This window comes from Nothoprocta perdicaria, unplaced genomic scaffold, assembly GCF_003342845.1.
Source record: "Nothoprocta perdicaria isolate Ctin4 unplaced genomic scaffold, notPer1 scaffold_44, whole genome shotgun sequence".
Taxonomy (NCBI): Eukaryota; Metazoa; Chordata; class Aves; order Tinamiformes; family Tinamidae; genus Nothoprocta; species Nothoprocta perdicaria.
The window spans coordinates 3573907-3591506 of NW_020455688.1; the positions used below are offsets into that span (position 1 = coordinate 3573907).

The 17600-nt window shown below is 43.7% G+C and overlaps 2 protein-coding genes across 2 annotated transcripts in view; one reads left to right on the forward strand and one right to left on the reverse strand.

Annotated features, from left to right (window-relative positions):
- FBXL13 (F-box and leucine rich repeat protein 13) overlaps positions 1-13656 on the forward strand; it is a 69093-nt gene extending 55437 nt beyond the window's left edge. The window contains exons 18-20 of the mRNA XM_026046426.1: positions 3985-4119; positions 7380-7543; positions 13437-13656. Of these exons, the coding sequence (XP_025902211.1) occupies positions 3985-4119; positions 7380-7543; positions 13437-13572 (435 nt within the window). The 3' untranslated portion in view covers positions 13573-13656. The remainder of the gene's footprint in view (positions 1-3984; positions 4120-7379; positions 7544-13436) is intronic.
- Positions 13657-15153: 1497 nt separating this feature from the next.
- Positions 15154-17600, reverse strand: part of FAM185A (family with sequence similarity 185 member A) — a 30729-nt gene continuing 28282 nt past the window's right edge. Inside the window, exon 7 of the mRNA XM_026046371.1 lies at positions 15154-16296. Within this exon, the coding sequence (XP_025902156.1) occupies positions 16181-16296 (116 nt within the window). The 3' untranslated portion in view covers positions 15154-16180. The remainder of the gene's footprint in view (positions 16297-17600) is intronic.

The window sequence follows — 17600 nt, forward strand, 5'->3', positions numbered from 1 at the left end:
TCTTCACTGCAGTACCTAATCTAAGCAAAAGGAGCCTAAGCAAAAGGAGCCTAACCTAAGAGAAAGSAGATGGCTCTTTCCAAGGTGTATACTTAAGCTGGGATATTCCTTATCCTTATCACAGTTTTTTTTTTATCACATTTTTTTTGAATCAATCACAATTGTGATACAAAATGTATTTGTTTGYGTGATACAAAATTGTGATACGGAGTGTATCACAATTCAGTACATTTGCTTAATTTTACTGCTTTGTGTTTCAGAACAGTAAAATAACATTAATTAGTGATTTTGTAGAAAGAGGATTATTATTAGGATTTACATCCAAATAAGAGCACTTTTACCTGTAATTTGTAATGAGATTTGTCCCTAACCATATGTGACAGAAATATTTAAACCATCTCGTTTAATGACCTTAATTTCATGCCCATAAACAGCTGCAGATCCTAAAACTGCAGGTCCAGGCAATGCCATCATGTAATCCTAGTTTTCAGTTTCTTCTTTTTTTCCATTCTGAAGCTCCAACATCCATCATTTCATAGCCATATATTATAAGAATGAGTCAGTTCTTGCTGCGCCACAAGGAATGTATCTGGATTGAATCTTGTTAGCCCTAATGCACATCAGGCCATGAGAATCTGCTTTTTTAGGAGTAATTCTGACTGGCCTTTCATGAATGTTTTGTGTAAAGTTCCATGTTTTTAAATCAAATAATGGCCAAGTAAGTACATGTCTTGTGTATATCTCTCTGAAAATCAGTGTAGAGCCAGGGTTGCTCGTTTCAGAGCAGAATATTCACTGCTGCATTGTGCTATGGCTTAGGGCTAACATCTCACCACATAAAGTCCAAAAAAAAAAAAAAAATGGAAAAAAATGTTTATACTTTATAGGGGGCTATGCAGTATGAATTTGAGCTTCCTGAGAATGGAGTGCATGAAGATACAGCAGTTAGAGGAGCCACATTATCAGGGATCTGGGAAGGACAAGAGAAAGAAGAAAAACTAAGGAATTGCCTTAAAAAGTAATGCCAAGSCCTTTTTTTGTAAACTGAATATAAAGTATGGGTTTATGGAAACTTTCTAGAAAGTTACCCCATTATACACTGCACATGTTGTTTATCCTTTGGTTATATTAAGMATAGTTGAATTATGTGGAAAGAAAATGTATATTAAAAGTCTTATTAACACTGTCAAAGTAAAGTGTGGAAAGCTGCAATATGCCAGAAGTTCTATTAACCTTCTGCTGTTAGTTGATCTTGTGCCTGGGCATTATCACAGCATTGATCACATATCTCTATATGTGTATGTGATTATATGATCACATATTTGTAGGTAGGACCTCTGCTCTTTCATAATGTGGATGATAGTCACATAAAAGCAGCTGTTCAGTATGTTGTAATTTCATTGATGCTTGTGTGTGCTTGGGTGTTATCTACAGAATCTAGATTATCTAGAATTAAAACTGTGCACATAAGTTCAAAAATGATTTTGTTTCCATCTTAAGATGCCCGTCCCTTTRTAGTGGCTGAATGTCTTGCAAACACCCGTTATCTTCACGGTCACTCTGGAGATCATAGTCACAGATGTAGATCCAGGAATACAGGGATGAGCAAACATGACTCCATTTCTCTTGGCTGCCAGTATAAATTTTATACCAGCATCTGATAATGAATAGCACRTTTTTAAGCCTGCGAAAAACAGGCCTAAAACCTGGTCTACACCTGGCTTGGCGTACACCAGTGTTTTTACCTAATCTGGTAATTTACAGAACTCTCTATTGCAGTAAATAGTGCTATTTGCAAAATAATGTAGGTGCAGCCTGCAAGTTAGGAGCAATTCAGAACCTAATTTTGAAGGATATTTTAAATGCACAGTATATCAGTAAAAACAAGATAAAGCACCATGGAGGCACTGAAATCCTGGCTCCAGCTCGTGCTACATACCCTAGCTGAGAATGCAGTGACTAAGTCATCGYGCTTGAGGCCTAATCCTGAAGGGAGTTGGGCTTCTCTCACATGGAGATAAAAACATTTTCTTACTGAGTGTTCACAGTGTTTCTGTATTGCAGTTAACACCCTGAAAAGCATGTTATAGGAACAGTACAGGAACCAGATTTTATAAAACCTGGCTTGTCCACTCTGACTTAGGTTAAATTATTCACCTTCTGGTATTTAGCAAAATAAAACAAGACCCACAAGCTGTGCTTGTGGTACAACAACCACTGCTTTACTACCCGAGTAAGATAGAAAAAACAAAAGCATAAGGCACAGAAGACAAGTTTTTGAAACCTGGTCTACGAAATGAGCTTCAGTGAGTTTGTTCKCATCTGTTCATGTAAAATTCATGAAACTCCTCCACAAGTTCTGGTCATCAACAAAGTGACATTTCAAATGATCAGTCATATTTTCATGCCTCTATGAGCACCTTTTCTTAAGTAAGGGAGAACAGGTATGTGTTAAGAGGTAGTAGTCTGACCAGYGTGGACTTGTCTTCAGAATGATAAATATGTGAGTACATTGATGTTTCTCCGGGTGCATGCACATTTGCTCTGCATCCGTGTAGCCCTTACTTTCTTGACCTCTGGATTGCTTCCAGAAACTTCAGAAAAGCTTCCAGCAACCAGCATTTTCTATTCAGTCAGTTTGCTACCTAAATATTTCCGCATTCCCCCACAGAGAAGTAGAATTTCCACTCCAATAATTGCCAAATTACACTGGATTTATGCCAAGATTAGCAGACCTGGAAGATCAGCCCAGTGCTTCACGTAAGATCCACTATCTTACTGCCCTTCCAGGCTGGCAGTCACAGAGGGACTATTGTCATTGAAGCTAAACCTTTGCTTGAACCACAAAATGTTCTGCTTTTGGAGCAAACACRTCATGGCATCATTAAGTGAAGAAGTACCATCCTCTCTTGACTGTCCATAAACACAAAATTATGCTATACCTTCTTCTCTTTGGGGAAGGACAAAGGAATATTCTTTGTGGTTGAAAAAAATCTGTCCAAAGGATGAACCAGGTTTCAGAGTGAGAGGAAAAAAATGGCTGGTCTGGTAGAGTGCATGGCGTAAGTATTAATAACTTAAGAATTCTGTAAGAAATTATGTGGAAGATGGAGTTTCTTCATAATAATAATAATACCTTATGCCACTTGCCTTACATCACTTGCCAGCTGCAGGTCTCCCAAATGTTTTGTAAACTGTTCTTGCAAAGTTCATAACGTGTGAAATTATCTCAGCTCCATTTTACAAGCTGGGAAACTGAGTCACTGAACTATTTAGGCTGATGTTTTCACAAATGATTGCTGTTTTATGGGGTGTTTGAAGAAACCAACACCTGAGTTATAAAGCAGCTGAAATTTAAGCCAGGGGCTGTGGAGATGTTTAGGTGCTACAGGTGCTATCCTCGTTAGAAAGGAAGCCAGGAAGTGCAATCCACATCTATCACAGTAATAATTACAGCAGTGCTGGCCACAGTCAGCTGTCCTGAATTTCGCTTTGCAGATCAGAGCCTAGAACTCCTGAAATTCTCACCCATTCCTTTCCAAGAAAACAGTAGAATTTGTACAGATACAGTTGTTTGTTCATTTTGATGAAAAATGTTAATACATACACAAAATTGGGCATATGCAGAGAGTGAATACATGTTTTGGAGGCTGGTCCTTTGAGTACAAACTGCTGTGTTTGGATTTGTGATCATTTTAAAGGACACAAATTCAACATGTTTTATTCTGTACAGTGAAAGTTGCATGAATGTTAGTCTGATGAACACACACTGTCATGCATCAGCATCAGAAATGGAAAATGATCTCTTCGAACATCTCTTCTCCAGTGGAATTTACAGCCKACAGCTGAGTGACTTCACTGATAATAAAGGATACAAAAAGCAGCTAAAGTGTCTGAAGGATGTAATGTAAATGTATTGCAAACGGAGAAAAGCGGGGCAGGCATCGCATCGAGGAATGACCTGTCTGTCTGTCCCTCTTTCAGAAGTTCTGCCAAGACTCAAAGCACCTCGAGTCCTGTCACGTCTCCTACTGCCCTCAGCTGACGGACGAGACTGTGAAAGCTTTGGCATTTCACTGCCACAGACTGACATCCATCAGCATAGCTGGCTGTCCAAAGGTATGTGTAAAAACCGGGAAGGAGAGTTTTGGGATTGCTATTCCAAAGAAAGAAAGAGCATCACTCAGAAATCTGACCTGCTGGCACATGTCTTGCCACAGTTCTACAACTTATTCCTCTCATTTAGAAATCAGAGCCAAAATTCAAGTGACTTTCCATGAATTTTAAGTTATGAGAGCCAAGTCTTTAAGATGTTTGGCCTCCTTCTAGTGGTTGTGACTAGGACATCAAGCTGTCGGTACTCGGAGGGGTGAAAGRCTGGCTCCCCAGAGCTGCTCCCTAGGGCACATGCTGCTGTCCTGGTGGCCTGTGCTGAGGAGAGCTGGATGCCTCAGCAAGGGAACAGCCCAGCCCACAGGTAGGAGCCCCAAAACGCTGAGAAAAATGAGGACTGTGAGGTGGCATTTCAGGAGCAGCGGGAGCCCAGCTCGCACTGCAGGTTAAGCTCGACTTTAGGCTCCGTTTCATGCTCAGGGCCGTGCAGTATTGGCCGCCTGTGGGTCGGCAGGGCTGGTGCAGCAGGGCCTGGGCCTGCTGAGCGGGACGGTGCCAGGAGGGGCTGCAGAGCAGCGCTGCGGGCGGCCGCTTTCCTGCAGCACCTGCCCCCGCGAAACACCCTGCCCCTTCCTTGGAACCTCCTGCACCTTTTGTATCGTGTTTTCATTTTCCTTTTATACTGCTTCTCACTTATCTCTTTTTGTATCAGAATGAGTGTTCCTTTTAGAAATTACTGCTTTTTTGAAAGGCTACATTTTTTTTTTCTCCTTCATTTCCTGATGTAAAACTTCTGGCTCTTGCTTTATATAGTAGGAGAACCAAATGCTTGCTGCATTTTGTCAACAAGCATCCCAATGCAATTTTTAAAATGTRATTTCAGTTTGTTTAATCCCATGGAAAATGCAGTTGCAATGCTACTGCCACTTATGTCAGGTGCTGTTATTACTTTGGAAAAGGATCATCATGAAGTATCCTTCCAAAAAATGATTACACTTATTGAGCTGGGCTTCCCTCTTTCTCTTATTGAAACGTCCATGCCATATTTCTTCCCAGAATATTTCCATAGCCACCCCTTATCCATGCCTACATCTTCTCATAACACCCTACATCCAGCTCCAAATCTCTCCATTACCCTCTCAGTTCTCCATACAACCCTCATGTCCCTGTGTTCACTGTGGTCACCAACCGCTTTAGCCTCCTGCCACTTGTCCGAGCTGACCTGAGGGACGAGGGAGCCCGCCCTGGAGAACAGACCCTCCGAGTGATCCCTCAGCTCACACGGTCCTCACACCAAAAAATGCATCTTACCACAGCCCCCACTTTACATTTATAGATACCTTCTGTAGGCCATTAATTATTATATACAAGAGTCTCAATTTCCCGTGTACTTTGACTTTAGATAGATACCAAGGTTTTCTCTTTTTTTCCATATTAATAATAGATGTGCACAGAAATCTTTCTATGGTAGTTTAAGATGGGTATTTTTGCAAGCAATCTCCTCTGCCGTGCTTTTGACTGTACCTTATACACACAAACCAGAAATGAATTAGCACAAAATGGCCATAAATAGACTTAGGCTGGAGATTGGGAGAGTTTCTACCCCTCAGAGGAGTGAAGTCTGAAAGTACCCCGGGGAGAACGATGGCAGCAAAGTATTAACTCATGTTAGGATGAATCTTGAAAAGGGGATGAACTGGAACTCTGCTGCTAGATAATATCTTTTCCTTTAAAAGGTATTAAAGCCAATCTAGTAACTGCTAATCTCCTTCCATATTCAGAAAAAGACCATCAAGAATTTTTCAAATAAACTCACAGATAAGTTTATAGGGCTTCTTTTTTGTTTCCTTTTCTCTCCTTAAATGCAGCTTGCAACTCCATAAACTGAGTTGGGTACAGCCGTGGAAGTTAAAACTAATGGGTCACTGAAATCCTTTGGCAGCCTCTAGTATAAATTGAGGGGATCCAGCTGCTAAGTAAGGAAATATTTTCCACTTGGAGACTGTTTAAAAATGGTCAGGAGATTAAAACAAAAATGAATCTATTCCAAAAGAGATATGTTAGTATGTGTGACAGTCGTGTCCTGCAACATCACAATACCTGAATTTAAAAAAATAGCAAGTGTGTGAAAAATGCAATATACAAATATTGCATTATTATTATTATATAATTATAGTAAATATTGCATAATTATTATATAATGTACACCCATGAAGAATGTTTTGGCATGTGCTGTTAAGATTACTGCACAATTAGAAGCGCTCATCACCTTAAACATATCTAGGATATATTTAAATTAAGCTTGCTTGCATAAACCTCATAGGCTTTAGTAAGACTCCCTGTCTTAATACTGAGCATAGAGCTAAGCCTGAACAAAGGAGTTACCTCATGTTTTCCACAGGGCTCTGTCAGAGGGTGTTTCATTTTCTGTTCCCCACACAAGATCACAGCTTCATCTCTTCTTGCCTCTCTTAGGTTCTTATGACATTGGCTCCAAAATACAAGTCAAACCCATTTCTCTCTTTCCATCATTCCACCAGGGTTAGAAACCTTCTGGTTTTAATAAAGCATCCTTTAAAGRTCTTCAGCACATCTTCCTCTAGATTCTTGGTACTGCCTAAACACATTAATTAAAGCCTATRCATCATTTATTCATAACTGTTCCCGCTGATGTCAGTGGAGCTACTAAGYACCTGGCACGACTGCTTTGCACCTTGAAGACTCTGTCCCAAGCACTTCTCAAATGGAACATCCCATATTAATGGTAATGAATGGCAGCTTGGAAAAATGGACCTGTGAAGTGAGACTAAGTAGTAGAAACTAAGTAGCTTCAGATGAACAGAAAAACATCTGTGTGTTAGAACGRTCATGGTGTCAGGCATTTGTTTATAAGAGAACAAAACTGACACATTAATCTCTGAGACTCAGAGTGGAGCCTACTGCAGTTTAGAAAGAACCATGACGTGCTGAMGGCTCACGGTACGTGCCCAGTTATGGGGCTGGGACAGTGAAACCGTTGTGATTAGGTGAAAAATCCCACACTTCAGAATGTGTTGGGATCACAGGAAGGGGTGTGAAAAGCCTGACGCTGCSGAGGAGTCCGCTGCTGACATTGAGGAGTCTGTTGCACCAACTTCCCTTCCACACACTTTAAAATTATTATTTAAAATACAAATTCCCTACACATCAGCTAGTAAAATTGTGTTGTATTTTTTGTTTGAATGGTAATCTTCTCACATTTGTGTGTTTTATTGCTTCCTTTGCAGATGACAGATCTGTGTATGGGCTATTTGGCTGCAGCCTGCCGTTACCTCCACTTCTTGGATATCTCCGGGTGCATTCGTCTTACTGACAAAGCCCTGAAGTATCTCTGGAAAGGCTGCAAGCAGCTCCATGTTCTCAAGATGCTCTACTGCAGAAATATTACCAAGTAAGAGGGTGTTTTCTAATCTCAGTTCAGAGATGGTTTCAAACCCTGAGACATGGAGCCCGTCTTTGCTGATGCGTTGGTGCCAAGTCGGGTGTCTGCCTTGAGCCATCTTGCTCCTTTAGCTGGAGTGTCCTTAATGCAGCCTTAGGGTACGTATAGCACCAGCCAGAAGCCAAGGAAAATAGGGACCACAAGGAAAAGAGGGCAGACAGTGTTTGGTTAGGAAGACATGGACGCAAACGTGTCCAGCTGCTCTGAGCTGGCCCGGAGGGACAGTGGCACACAGAGCAGGAGCACCTGGCTAAAGCCTGGGCATGGGCACGTGCTCAAAACGCAGCAGGGTCACAGCCAAGGAGCCTACGTGTCCCAAGAATAGTTTCCCAAGAACGTGTACACGAGATATTTTTATGTATCTTTCAAAAGAAGTGCCAGCTACCAAATGTAATCTAATCCCCCATGGTTGTGAATGGACCCAGTGTCTGGATTCAACATGGGGTCCAAAACCCGGTCAGTTTTGGTCAGGTTTAGACCAGAGTTTTCCACCTAAGCTCCAAGATCCAAGATCTCCACCTATGACATGGGTCTCCCAAGACGCAGCTGCAAACCCACCAGCCTCCCCTGGCGCTGGGAGACCCGCAGCGGTACCGGGCCAGGCACTCGGAAGGTGCTGAAAGGTCTGGAAAACAGAGTCAGATTGGGCTGATCGAGTATGAAACTTACACAAACTTTATGACTTCATTAAGAAATGTATTATGTATCATTACATTACATAGAGCACCATACTAGGAGAGCTCTATAACCTAACAGGACAACTGTGGATCAAGCATTCCCTACTAAGTCATTTCACAGTTTGGAAGTCAATGTGGAAATTAAAGACTGATGCAGAAACTTAATAACTTCAAGCTATTTACAGCCTGTTTCCTGCTTTCCCAGCCCTCATTGCTTTCTTTTTCTGTAATCAACTTGCCACAGACAATCCTGCTATCATTAATTTGCTTTTCCTTACTTACTAGTCTTTTTCATGCCCTGTGATTTAGATTTCTTAATGTCATCTCAAAATATCTTTCTCAAAAAATCTACTTTTAATTAAACACTTGTTAGCCATGGAGAGTGCTCTGAAGAAGTGAGATGTGGCACTAATCATTGAGAAAAAAAGAAATCTAAAAATACTTCATTCTTCATTCCAGAAAATAGATTTAATGTAAATTTTGAATTTCCTCTTTACTTTCCGATTTATCTTTTCCTTGTTAAGCCTCCAGGAATGATCTCTTCACACACAAATTATTTTACTTGACCTGCTTTTCCTGTGGAGCACCACACAGCCTCCCACCCCTCTTGAGCTCCAGTCGCTCCTCCCTTTCCCTTCAGCAGCGGGAAGCAAGAGGGAGAGAAAACGGGGCGAGTTCCCATTCACTTGGCTGGGCCCTGATGAAGGAGCCCCCTCTTTTCCCACCAAACCACTCAGGTTCCTGCAGCTCCATCAYGTAGGAAAATTCAGCACTGGGGATTTTCTTCCCTAGTTCTTCCAGACACGTCTGCAGAACCTGCCCCTGTGGAGCAGACTGGGCACAGCGAGATCAGAGCAGCTCTTCAGCACAGACCACAGACAGTGCTCATCAGATGGAAAAATAACCAGAAAGTAAGAGGGAGTTCACAGTTAGATTCAGATATGTGTCACATGCCACATTTTCTAAAAATCTTTCTGTTTTTTATAGTTCAAGACCAAACTTCTGCCACTAATTGTATTTGAAGCAAAGTACAGAACAGCAGCGATTCTGCCCTGTTAATAATCTTGCGGCAGGTTTTTGGCTATGACATCAACGACATATTGTCATTTATAGGTCACAATATACATTCGTAGAATAATGCATCTCATTCACGAACTCTATGTTTTTATTAATGAATAATAAACARAGAATTGTCACAAAAATAAAGAGCTCCCATTCTTTGATTTCAGACTAAATCTTAAAGCCTTATTCAGCCTTCATGGTGTTCTTAGATCTTCCATAAGATGTGCAGGAAAAGGCTGTTTTCACATGTAACTTATGTTCTCCAGGCTGGAAACATGCAAACATTTCAGAGATTCCTRTCTGGGAGAATGGAAGGCTCCTGTGTAATCACATTAATCTTGAGAACTGAACATGCTAGTGGCTTAGATTCTAAATAAGCAATAGAAGAAATATGTTGTAAAGTTGTCCTGCAAAATCTGTAAATTATATTTGCTTCATTTTGCCAAAGGGATTCCCTATCATTTCCCCTTAACCACTAACCTGTCCTAGAAGGCATCTCTTATTGGACTCGGCCTCGCAAGTATTCAGGCACATCTCATGTCACGTGCCACATTCTTTTGCAGTTTTTATGTCTTGGATTAAAATAGAAAACACATGGAGACACTAAATTCTTAATGTTTCAGCCCAATTCAGCTTCATAGGAAAGAGCTATGAGCAAATAAATCATCCAGTCTTTCCAGTATCAGGTAGCACGCGAGGCTTCGTTTGCCAGCATACGAGTCTGGTGCCAGACTTAGTTAAATGTTAAAAGGGAAAAAGGGGCAATGGACTGATACCCTGCTGCGTATTTCTGTACTCAGGCTAAGGAGCTGCCAATTAAACCCGTTTCTAGATGCCATAAAGCACCGTGGTTGATCTGCCTGGGGGAATAAATGACTCTGGTGCAATTCATTCCTTCTGCTAGAGAAGAAGAGGCCCAATAGTCACCTTCGAATTGACTGCTGTAGGAAGTGGGAGATCAGCTGTGAGTCACCTAATCCTGCAAGTTACCCAATAACAGCCTGGCATCTTCAGGGAAACACCGCTCTTGGGACTACTTTTTAACAAGGGACTCATCAACAAATACTATTACCTTTTTTGTCCTTTAAATCAAAATTACATTAGTCTTTAATAGCTGTAACATATTTGGTGCTTGGAGGACATTTTAACTTTTGTTTTTGTTTCCTGATTGTGGCTGTTGATTAGGAGGGAGCAAGAACTCGGTTTTCCCGAAAAGGCAGGACTTCCTAGGCATTATTCACATAGTAAGATCTCGTAAGTAACAAGCCAGGAAAGATTTGGGAATCCAAAACACAGGTAATCAGAACAAGGGCAGCTTCAATGTGATCTGATAAAGGACCATCCATAGTCACTCTCAGGTTTTCTCTTGAAGAAATGATCAAAAAACTCACTCTGCTCCTACTCGAACTGGGGATGGAAGCTGCAGCTTCACGAGGCACCTTCTGCTTTCCCTGCGTGTCCCTCGCCGGCCTCTCAGYGCGGCCTCTCCGCGCTCGGCGCCGTCACCACCTCCAGGGGTTAGCTCCTCTTTTCCACTCATCTTTAGTCCTGATTGTTTTTTGCAACCTCACCTCCAAATGTCTTTTTCAAGACCTCCGCTTTTAATGAATATGGACCCACATCCCAACTTTTCTGAATTTGGGATGGCCCAGAATTCAGGTCCTGGTGCATCTGGAGAAATGCAGATGTGCGTTTCTCAGCTAACTCCTCTTAGTAAAAGGCATCAAAGCCAAACACGGAAATTTCGGGTAAGGACTGAGTTATACATCCCAGCTCTGCTCACGCCATGTCCTTCACACAGTAATTTTATCTGACGTATCAAGAGATTTTTGCTTCTAAAGMTGACTCTGTTGTGCTGGTTTCAAGACACTTTATAAGCAGATGAACAGACTTCATCTCTACACTATACCTTAAGGAAGCACCGCGTTTTCCATGTGTTGGTGATTAATGCAAGGCTGTTTCTGGCAAACTCATCAGTCGTAGCTGCAGGCCTGGGGCAGCACAGGCTTCCAGCAAACAGGAACAGCTCCCCTTTATGCAAGCTCCAACCAGCCACCATACATCGCCCTTTCCACGAAAAACAGGAATTTGGCCTTGGCTGAGTTGATTTTTATTTTATAGGTTACAGTCCCTCATATAAGCTGTGCACACAGCGCTCAGTAGCACAAGGCTCCCTACCATAAAAACACACATAGGCTCCATTCATGCGTTCAGAACAGGGTGTCCGTGTTGAACTAAAGAAAATATCCCATATCCTGCAGTTGCCACCCGCTTCCTGCTGTGGTGGAGCTGGCACCGCAGCTCCAACAGCCACCTCTTCCGTAACCACCTCCATGGTTTTCCCTTTGGAAAACCGTATGACCTAGTGGCATTACTGGCAGGTACCAGACCACTCTCATTGGGATTTTTCTCTAATATCATCTAGATGCCAAATGTTGCCCTCTGGTAAAGAGCTCAGGAAAGCAGGGAGAGAGGCTGCGGACTCTGGCTCAGGCTGGATCTTGGGAAGAGGATGGGATGTGCAGAGTTGGCTCCTGCCAGGGCATTCARACAGGAAGGATGTTGGGAAGGGGATGGGATGTGCAGAGGGGATGGGATGTGCCAGGCACCCGAGCAGGATGGAGCCAGGGAGCTTCCCAGAGTGGGGCCCGAGCAGGAGCTCCCGGCTGGGCTGGGAGCCAGGGCTCAGACTCGTAAGGACTCAAGTGAGTAAGGACTTAAAGTGAAGGGTTAAGTTTCTTCAGCCCAGGAAGCCAGTGCAAGTTGCTGCACTGGTTAAAAAAGCAGCACAGAACACGGTACCAGTAAAGGAGGGAGAGGGAAAAGCTGCTCCAGGCTCCTTTTAGGGTCTCCTGAGGCTCTTTTAGGGTCTCTTGCTCACTTTGACTTTGACTGACTTTGCTTCTGTGTCACATTCCAGTTTATTTTTGTGGTCTAATAAAACACAGTAAAAAGACAGAGGTGACTAAATCCTGAGGGAGATTTCCAAGGACACTCAGCTGGGGAGCAAACAGGAGCAGGGGMCATCACTCCCAGGCACCCAGGGCAGTGGGACATGACGCCCTGTGCTCTTAGATGCCACAAATGACTCTCCCCTGGTTCAGCTGCTAGAGAACCTCAGAAAACAAATGTCCTTGGGATGTCCCCAGGGCTGGTGAAGCAGGAACCGGACTCTGCGACACTGGCCATGATGGGCTCAACTCAACCTCAGCTGAGTTTGAAGCCCCAGTGAGCTTCAAAGGAAGGGGATGGCAGAACTAGGTGATCTCCAGGGGTCTCTCCAAAGAGAACCCTTCTGATTCTGTGGGAAGTGAGCAAGTCAGCTGAAAAGGAATTAGAAGAAAGAAAAAAGGCAGAAGAAAACAACAATAACAAGGCAACAGTAAAGCAAGAGGAGAAGATGGAATGGGTAAAAACACACTTGAAGTTGCCACAGTGTGCAAAGAAAATTCTTGGCCTCAGTGCAAAGCCAAGGCCAAKCCCGTTTCCTGTATCCTTCCTGTTTAGGGATGAAGGGCCATTCGGGGAGATCATCCCCAAATGAGACTAATGAGAGGTGGCACAAGGGACATCCCTCATACAAGTGCCCGTGGGCCCTGCTTGGGCCGGCGCCTCCGCAGAGCGCGGCCGTGGGCACCCGCTGCCCTGACGGGTGCGCCCTGGCGGGACAGGAGTGACGGACACAAATCGTCAGGGACTGCTGAAACGAAGCRGCTTTTTATCACGAGGATGGTTCAAAGGGGAGAAGAGGCGCCCAGAAAGGCTCTGCCATCCCCATGCCTGGAGATGCTCAGAACTTAAATGGGCAGAGTCCTCAGCCACCCGATCTAGTGAGATCTGCTTTGAGCTCGGAGGGACTGAACCACCTCCAAAGGCCCCTTCCCACCTAATTTATCCTGTGACTACRATCTAACCACTCATCTTTTCTTCTCGTTTCCAATATACCCCTATAATAGTCTCAGTTAGATCATGTTAAATCATTCAGTTGGCGTTTCAGGTGAAGCAAGGAACTCTGATCAGACCCAGCTTCTGCTGTTCTTTGTAGAAACAGCCTCTGTTATACAAAAAAAAGATTTTTTGTTTGTTGTTTTCACTCGTTTCAGACAAGCTGTCCTGAAATACACAGCCAGGCTGGAGAAAAGAGAACACAACGACGGGGACCCTCCTCCCTGGCTTGGCTACGACAGGAATGGCAACACGCTCACCTTCCCCAAAGGCAGGAGTTACAAGCTTGAATAAACAAAGCCTTCAGAAAGACAAAGCTACAAATCRTACATCATCACCTACAGTTGTGCTTATTTTTCAACAGCGCATGAGAAGAACACTATCATATTTTTCTTACAATCAATAATCCTTTAATAAAGGAGGTTTCCTTGCTGAGCGAGTTGGGCTGTGGTGAACCTGCAGCAGGAGGCTGCGTCGGGACCGACTTTCAGGTGTTGACTCCTGCTGTCCTCAGCTCTCAAGAGCTGCACGGCTCTGGAGGCCCACGCACAGCAGGCAATAAATACAGGTAGCTTTGGACATGAAGGTCTTTGCTAGGACATAACCACTTCACACAACTGTTTGCCACCAAGAACAGTGCTTAATCTTTATCTTTAACTACCATTCATAATAATGCACAGCTGTAGATGCCCATCCAAGCACAGGTCTCTATTTTTAAGGAATCATTTGCACATCCACAGCACTATTCCRCATAAAGACTCTCCAGGCTCAGAATTCACCTCTCCCAGCCAGCTGGAGTTCACATTTCTAGACTTGAACTGTGCAGTAGTTGGCAGCTGATACAGAGAATAAAAGGTGTAGGGCATAGAGGATATAAGAGTTAAAAGATGATTTCTCTCCTGATGCAAGATCATCTTCTCATCGATTGGAGAAAGAGAAGCAGCATTTAGCAGTAAATCCATTTACGAGGATTTAGTGCTCAGATGCTGCTTACTGATAGCTCACTTGTCTTTCCTTGTATAAAGAAAAATATATAAAGTTTCACCTTATTTTAGCAGAACAAGACATTACTTGTATGTCTTCATGAAAACTCCCAGAGATCTGTCTTTGGTCAGCTCACTGTTGCCTTTACAGTGATGTTCTAACATTCTGGTCTCAACATCTACTAACATGGAATGATTTTAATCACAGCTGCTTTAACGGTAGCACAAGTTTTCTTGTTGCTTAAATGTCTTTAAACAAATTAGATGCAATCCTAATATTCAATTGTAGCTAGTTYCAGAACAGGAAGGGATCAGCTTGCTTATATTTGGAAGTGCAAGACCATTTTCTCTATGTTTGCCCTCAAACTGCAGCCCCCCAGAGTCAACTGCAGCTGATGGGCTTGGCATTTGGGACACATCAGGGCAATGAGAAGGACTCAGCTCTGTGCAGTATCGAACAGGGCTGCTTTTATCTTCAGGGGCAGCAGGAACTCAAAAATGCCTCTTGCACCTTGTGTCTGACCAGTGCTCAGAAGGGGTTAGTTTGAAAAACGTATCGGGAAATTTAAAACTTATACACGTTTATTCATTTTGCATCTTTTAACAGTAATATAATAACAATTAGTAATAACTAGTAATATCATACTGATTTTAGTAAGGCTTTATATATTAGTGTGTGCGCTTATATAAAAAGATACAATTTGCCATATACATCAGTGCCAACCCCATCCAAGGAGCACGTGCAGTGGAGCAGGATGCAGTCTTGAACCCATTTGAATTAAGTCCAAATGTCACCCTTAAGTGCTGCAGTGCATTAGCAAGGAGCAATAAAACTTTCCATGGGGAAGGAGGAGGTCGTTTTATAATGTACTATTATGACCCACAGTATATACAAACATTCATGCAATTTAAAACCTGGGCTCTTCTTTGTTTCTCTCCATCTACTCAGCTGGTAAGAATTAAAACAGTTCAGATTTAGAACACAAATTTCAGTACTCGCATTATAAGGGACATAATAAATAATTCCATATAAAGGGAGAAGGTTTTAAAAGCTCAGTTTGCTCTGCTGCATTTACCTTACAGTGACACCAGCCCCTCCAGCCGTGGGGGCTTGGTCGGGGTGCAGGGCCCTTCCTCCCTCCCTGCTCTGCTCCTCTGCCTCGCAGAGCTCCGCGCTCCTGGAAACGCAGCAAACCCGGACTGGAGACCCCATTTATTAGCTCAGTTTTTGCTCTTTTTATTATTATTCCCTTCTTAGGAGATGAGCAGTGATACACACAGAGACTCGGCTTCTTGTTGCTGTCCATGAATAAGAGGCCCGTGATGACAGGGGAGAAGTTCCACCACGTCGTGTATGCAGCTTTGCACGTATAGTACCCATAGGTAAGGCAGAAACTGCTTGGAGGTCAAACATCAAACCAGATGACCCAGTAAGATTTAACAGTTCCTGAAGTGGTTTTACCCTCACCACAGTATAAATAATTTGGTTGAAGAAAATTCTCAGCATAAATCAATAAAACTCACACAGTACTGAAACATTTCATTAATATACAAGAGCAGGCAGAGCAGGGCACCTTCCGAGGAAACCTTCATGTTCTTACAAATAGTGTGAAACTTCCTCTCACAATAACTCTGCACTTTTGGATGAAAGCTGCCAGCTTTTAGGCTGGCTTGGTAAGTGGGTCAAGTTACACAAATTCTGGATATGAAAGATCATGCAGTTCCTCAAGGCTGTGAGAAGTAATCCAGGACCACACACCTGTGGCCCCTGCTGTGGCCACTGGTAAATGCTGGGTTAAAAAGCCCTCATTTTCAAAACTGTTTTTATCTTATGATAAAGGTAGGTCTCAAAGTTCCCCAATATTACACAAGTGTTGCTCTGTGATCCCTTCCTTGATCTCTCGGGCCTCATTCCACCTTTAAGGAGCCTTCAGCTTGAYGGCCTGGATCCAGCTCTGGCTCTTAAGGGACACTTTGCCATTCTGCGCGTCAGCCTTAATCCACTTGTCTGCTTCCTCCCCCTGATTCATGCGACCTGCAAGAGAGCTCTGTTTAGTCCAGCTGAACACACAAAAACCTCCTCTCATCACCTTGCATTTTTTTCAAGCTCCCTCCAAATACACCGCAAAACTTTGCTAGAATTCATGCAGCTTTAACAGATTCTTCTTGATAGTGGTCTTCACATCCATCCTCCCCATGCTATGTTATCACAATCGATTTGTAGCAGGGCCTTTCTGTTAATTATATAATGTCCTAGGGCTTTGTTATGGGCTGGGATACAGGCAAACACAAAATCTGGCGAGGTAACCTGAGAAATGGTCATCTCAGTGGCCAACGTGGATGAGATTCAATGTGCAGGATGGCTGGACATGCTGCTACTAAAGCGTGTTGCTGCTCTCCTATGCTAAAGGCTTAACAAAATGGAAAGGTCTCTGTCATCCCCATGGGTGCCATTAACTGGGAATGCAGCACCACGCTATGAAAAGTGTGGTGTACTATGGACAAAGGAGAAAATTCACCTTTTTTCTCATTTTCAGTTAAGAAATTGAAGCCCAGAGAGACTAAGTGACCTTTGAAGTTTATGCAGAAAATTTATGACCAAAATGGGAGTTAAATGGGGATGGTGTGAGTGCCAGCYCAGTGCCTTTATCCAGAGGCCTTCCCATCGGGTTATCTTTACCATCTTTACCAAAGGATGTACAACATCCTTCAGTGCTTGTGCAACAGGGCAGGCCCAAGCTGGGGGCGCCGCTGGACACAACCGGCCTCGCAGCCGCAGCCTCCGCGCCAGCCTCTCTGCAGCTCCGTGGTGCTGCCAAGCGGGGTTCGTGCCAGATCCCGGCCAAATCCCATGTGGAGCAGGCCAGGAGGCTGCTTCACATGCAGGACATTCGGAGGAGGCTCTCTGCTCAGTGAGGAGGTATTTGCACATCCTTTGGAATCAGCCCTGGAAAGGCCTTCCCAGCTCCCCTCGYGGTGCCCCGGGACAGTCTCTGCTCTCCTTGCGGAGGCTCCTTCGCCACGAGCACCCACGCTGCTCTGTTAGGCTCCTTCCTGCCACGGGCGGCCACAAGAAGTTCCGTAACACCCACATCTCCACTGTGAATCCAACCGTGCGCTTAAAATGAGCCTGGGAAGATTGTCCTGGGTTGGAGACCTCCTGCCTCTGCCACCAGCTCCTGCTGCCACCAGCTCCCGCTCAGGCACGGCGGGATGGAGGGAGGGAGAGCGGCTGTGCACAGAGGCAGCCACAAGCTGCAGGTCAAGGAAGCACCACGACTAACTGACTGCACAACTAACACACACCACAACTAACACACACCTCAACTAACACACACC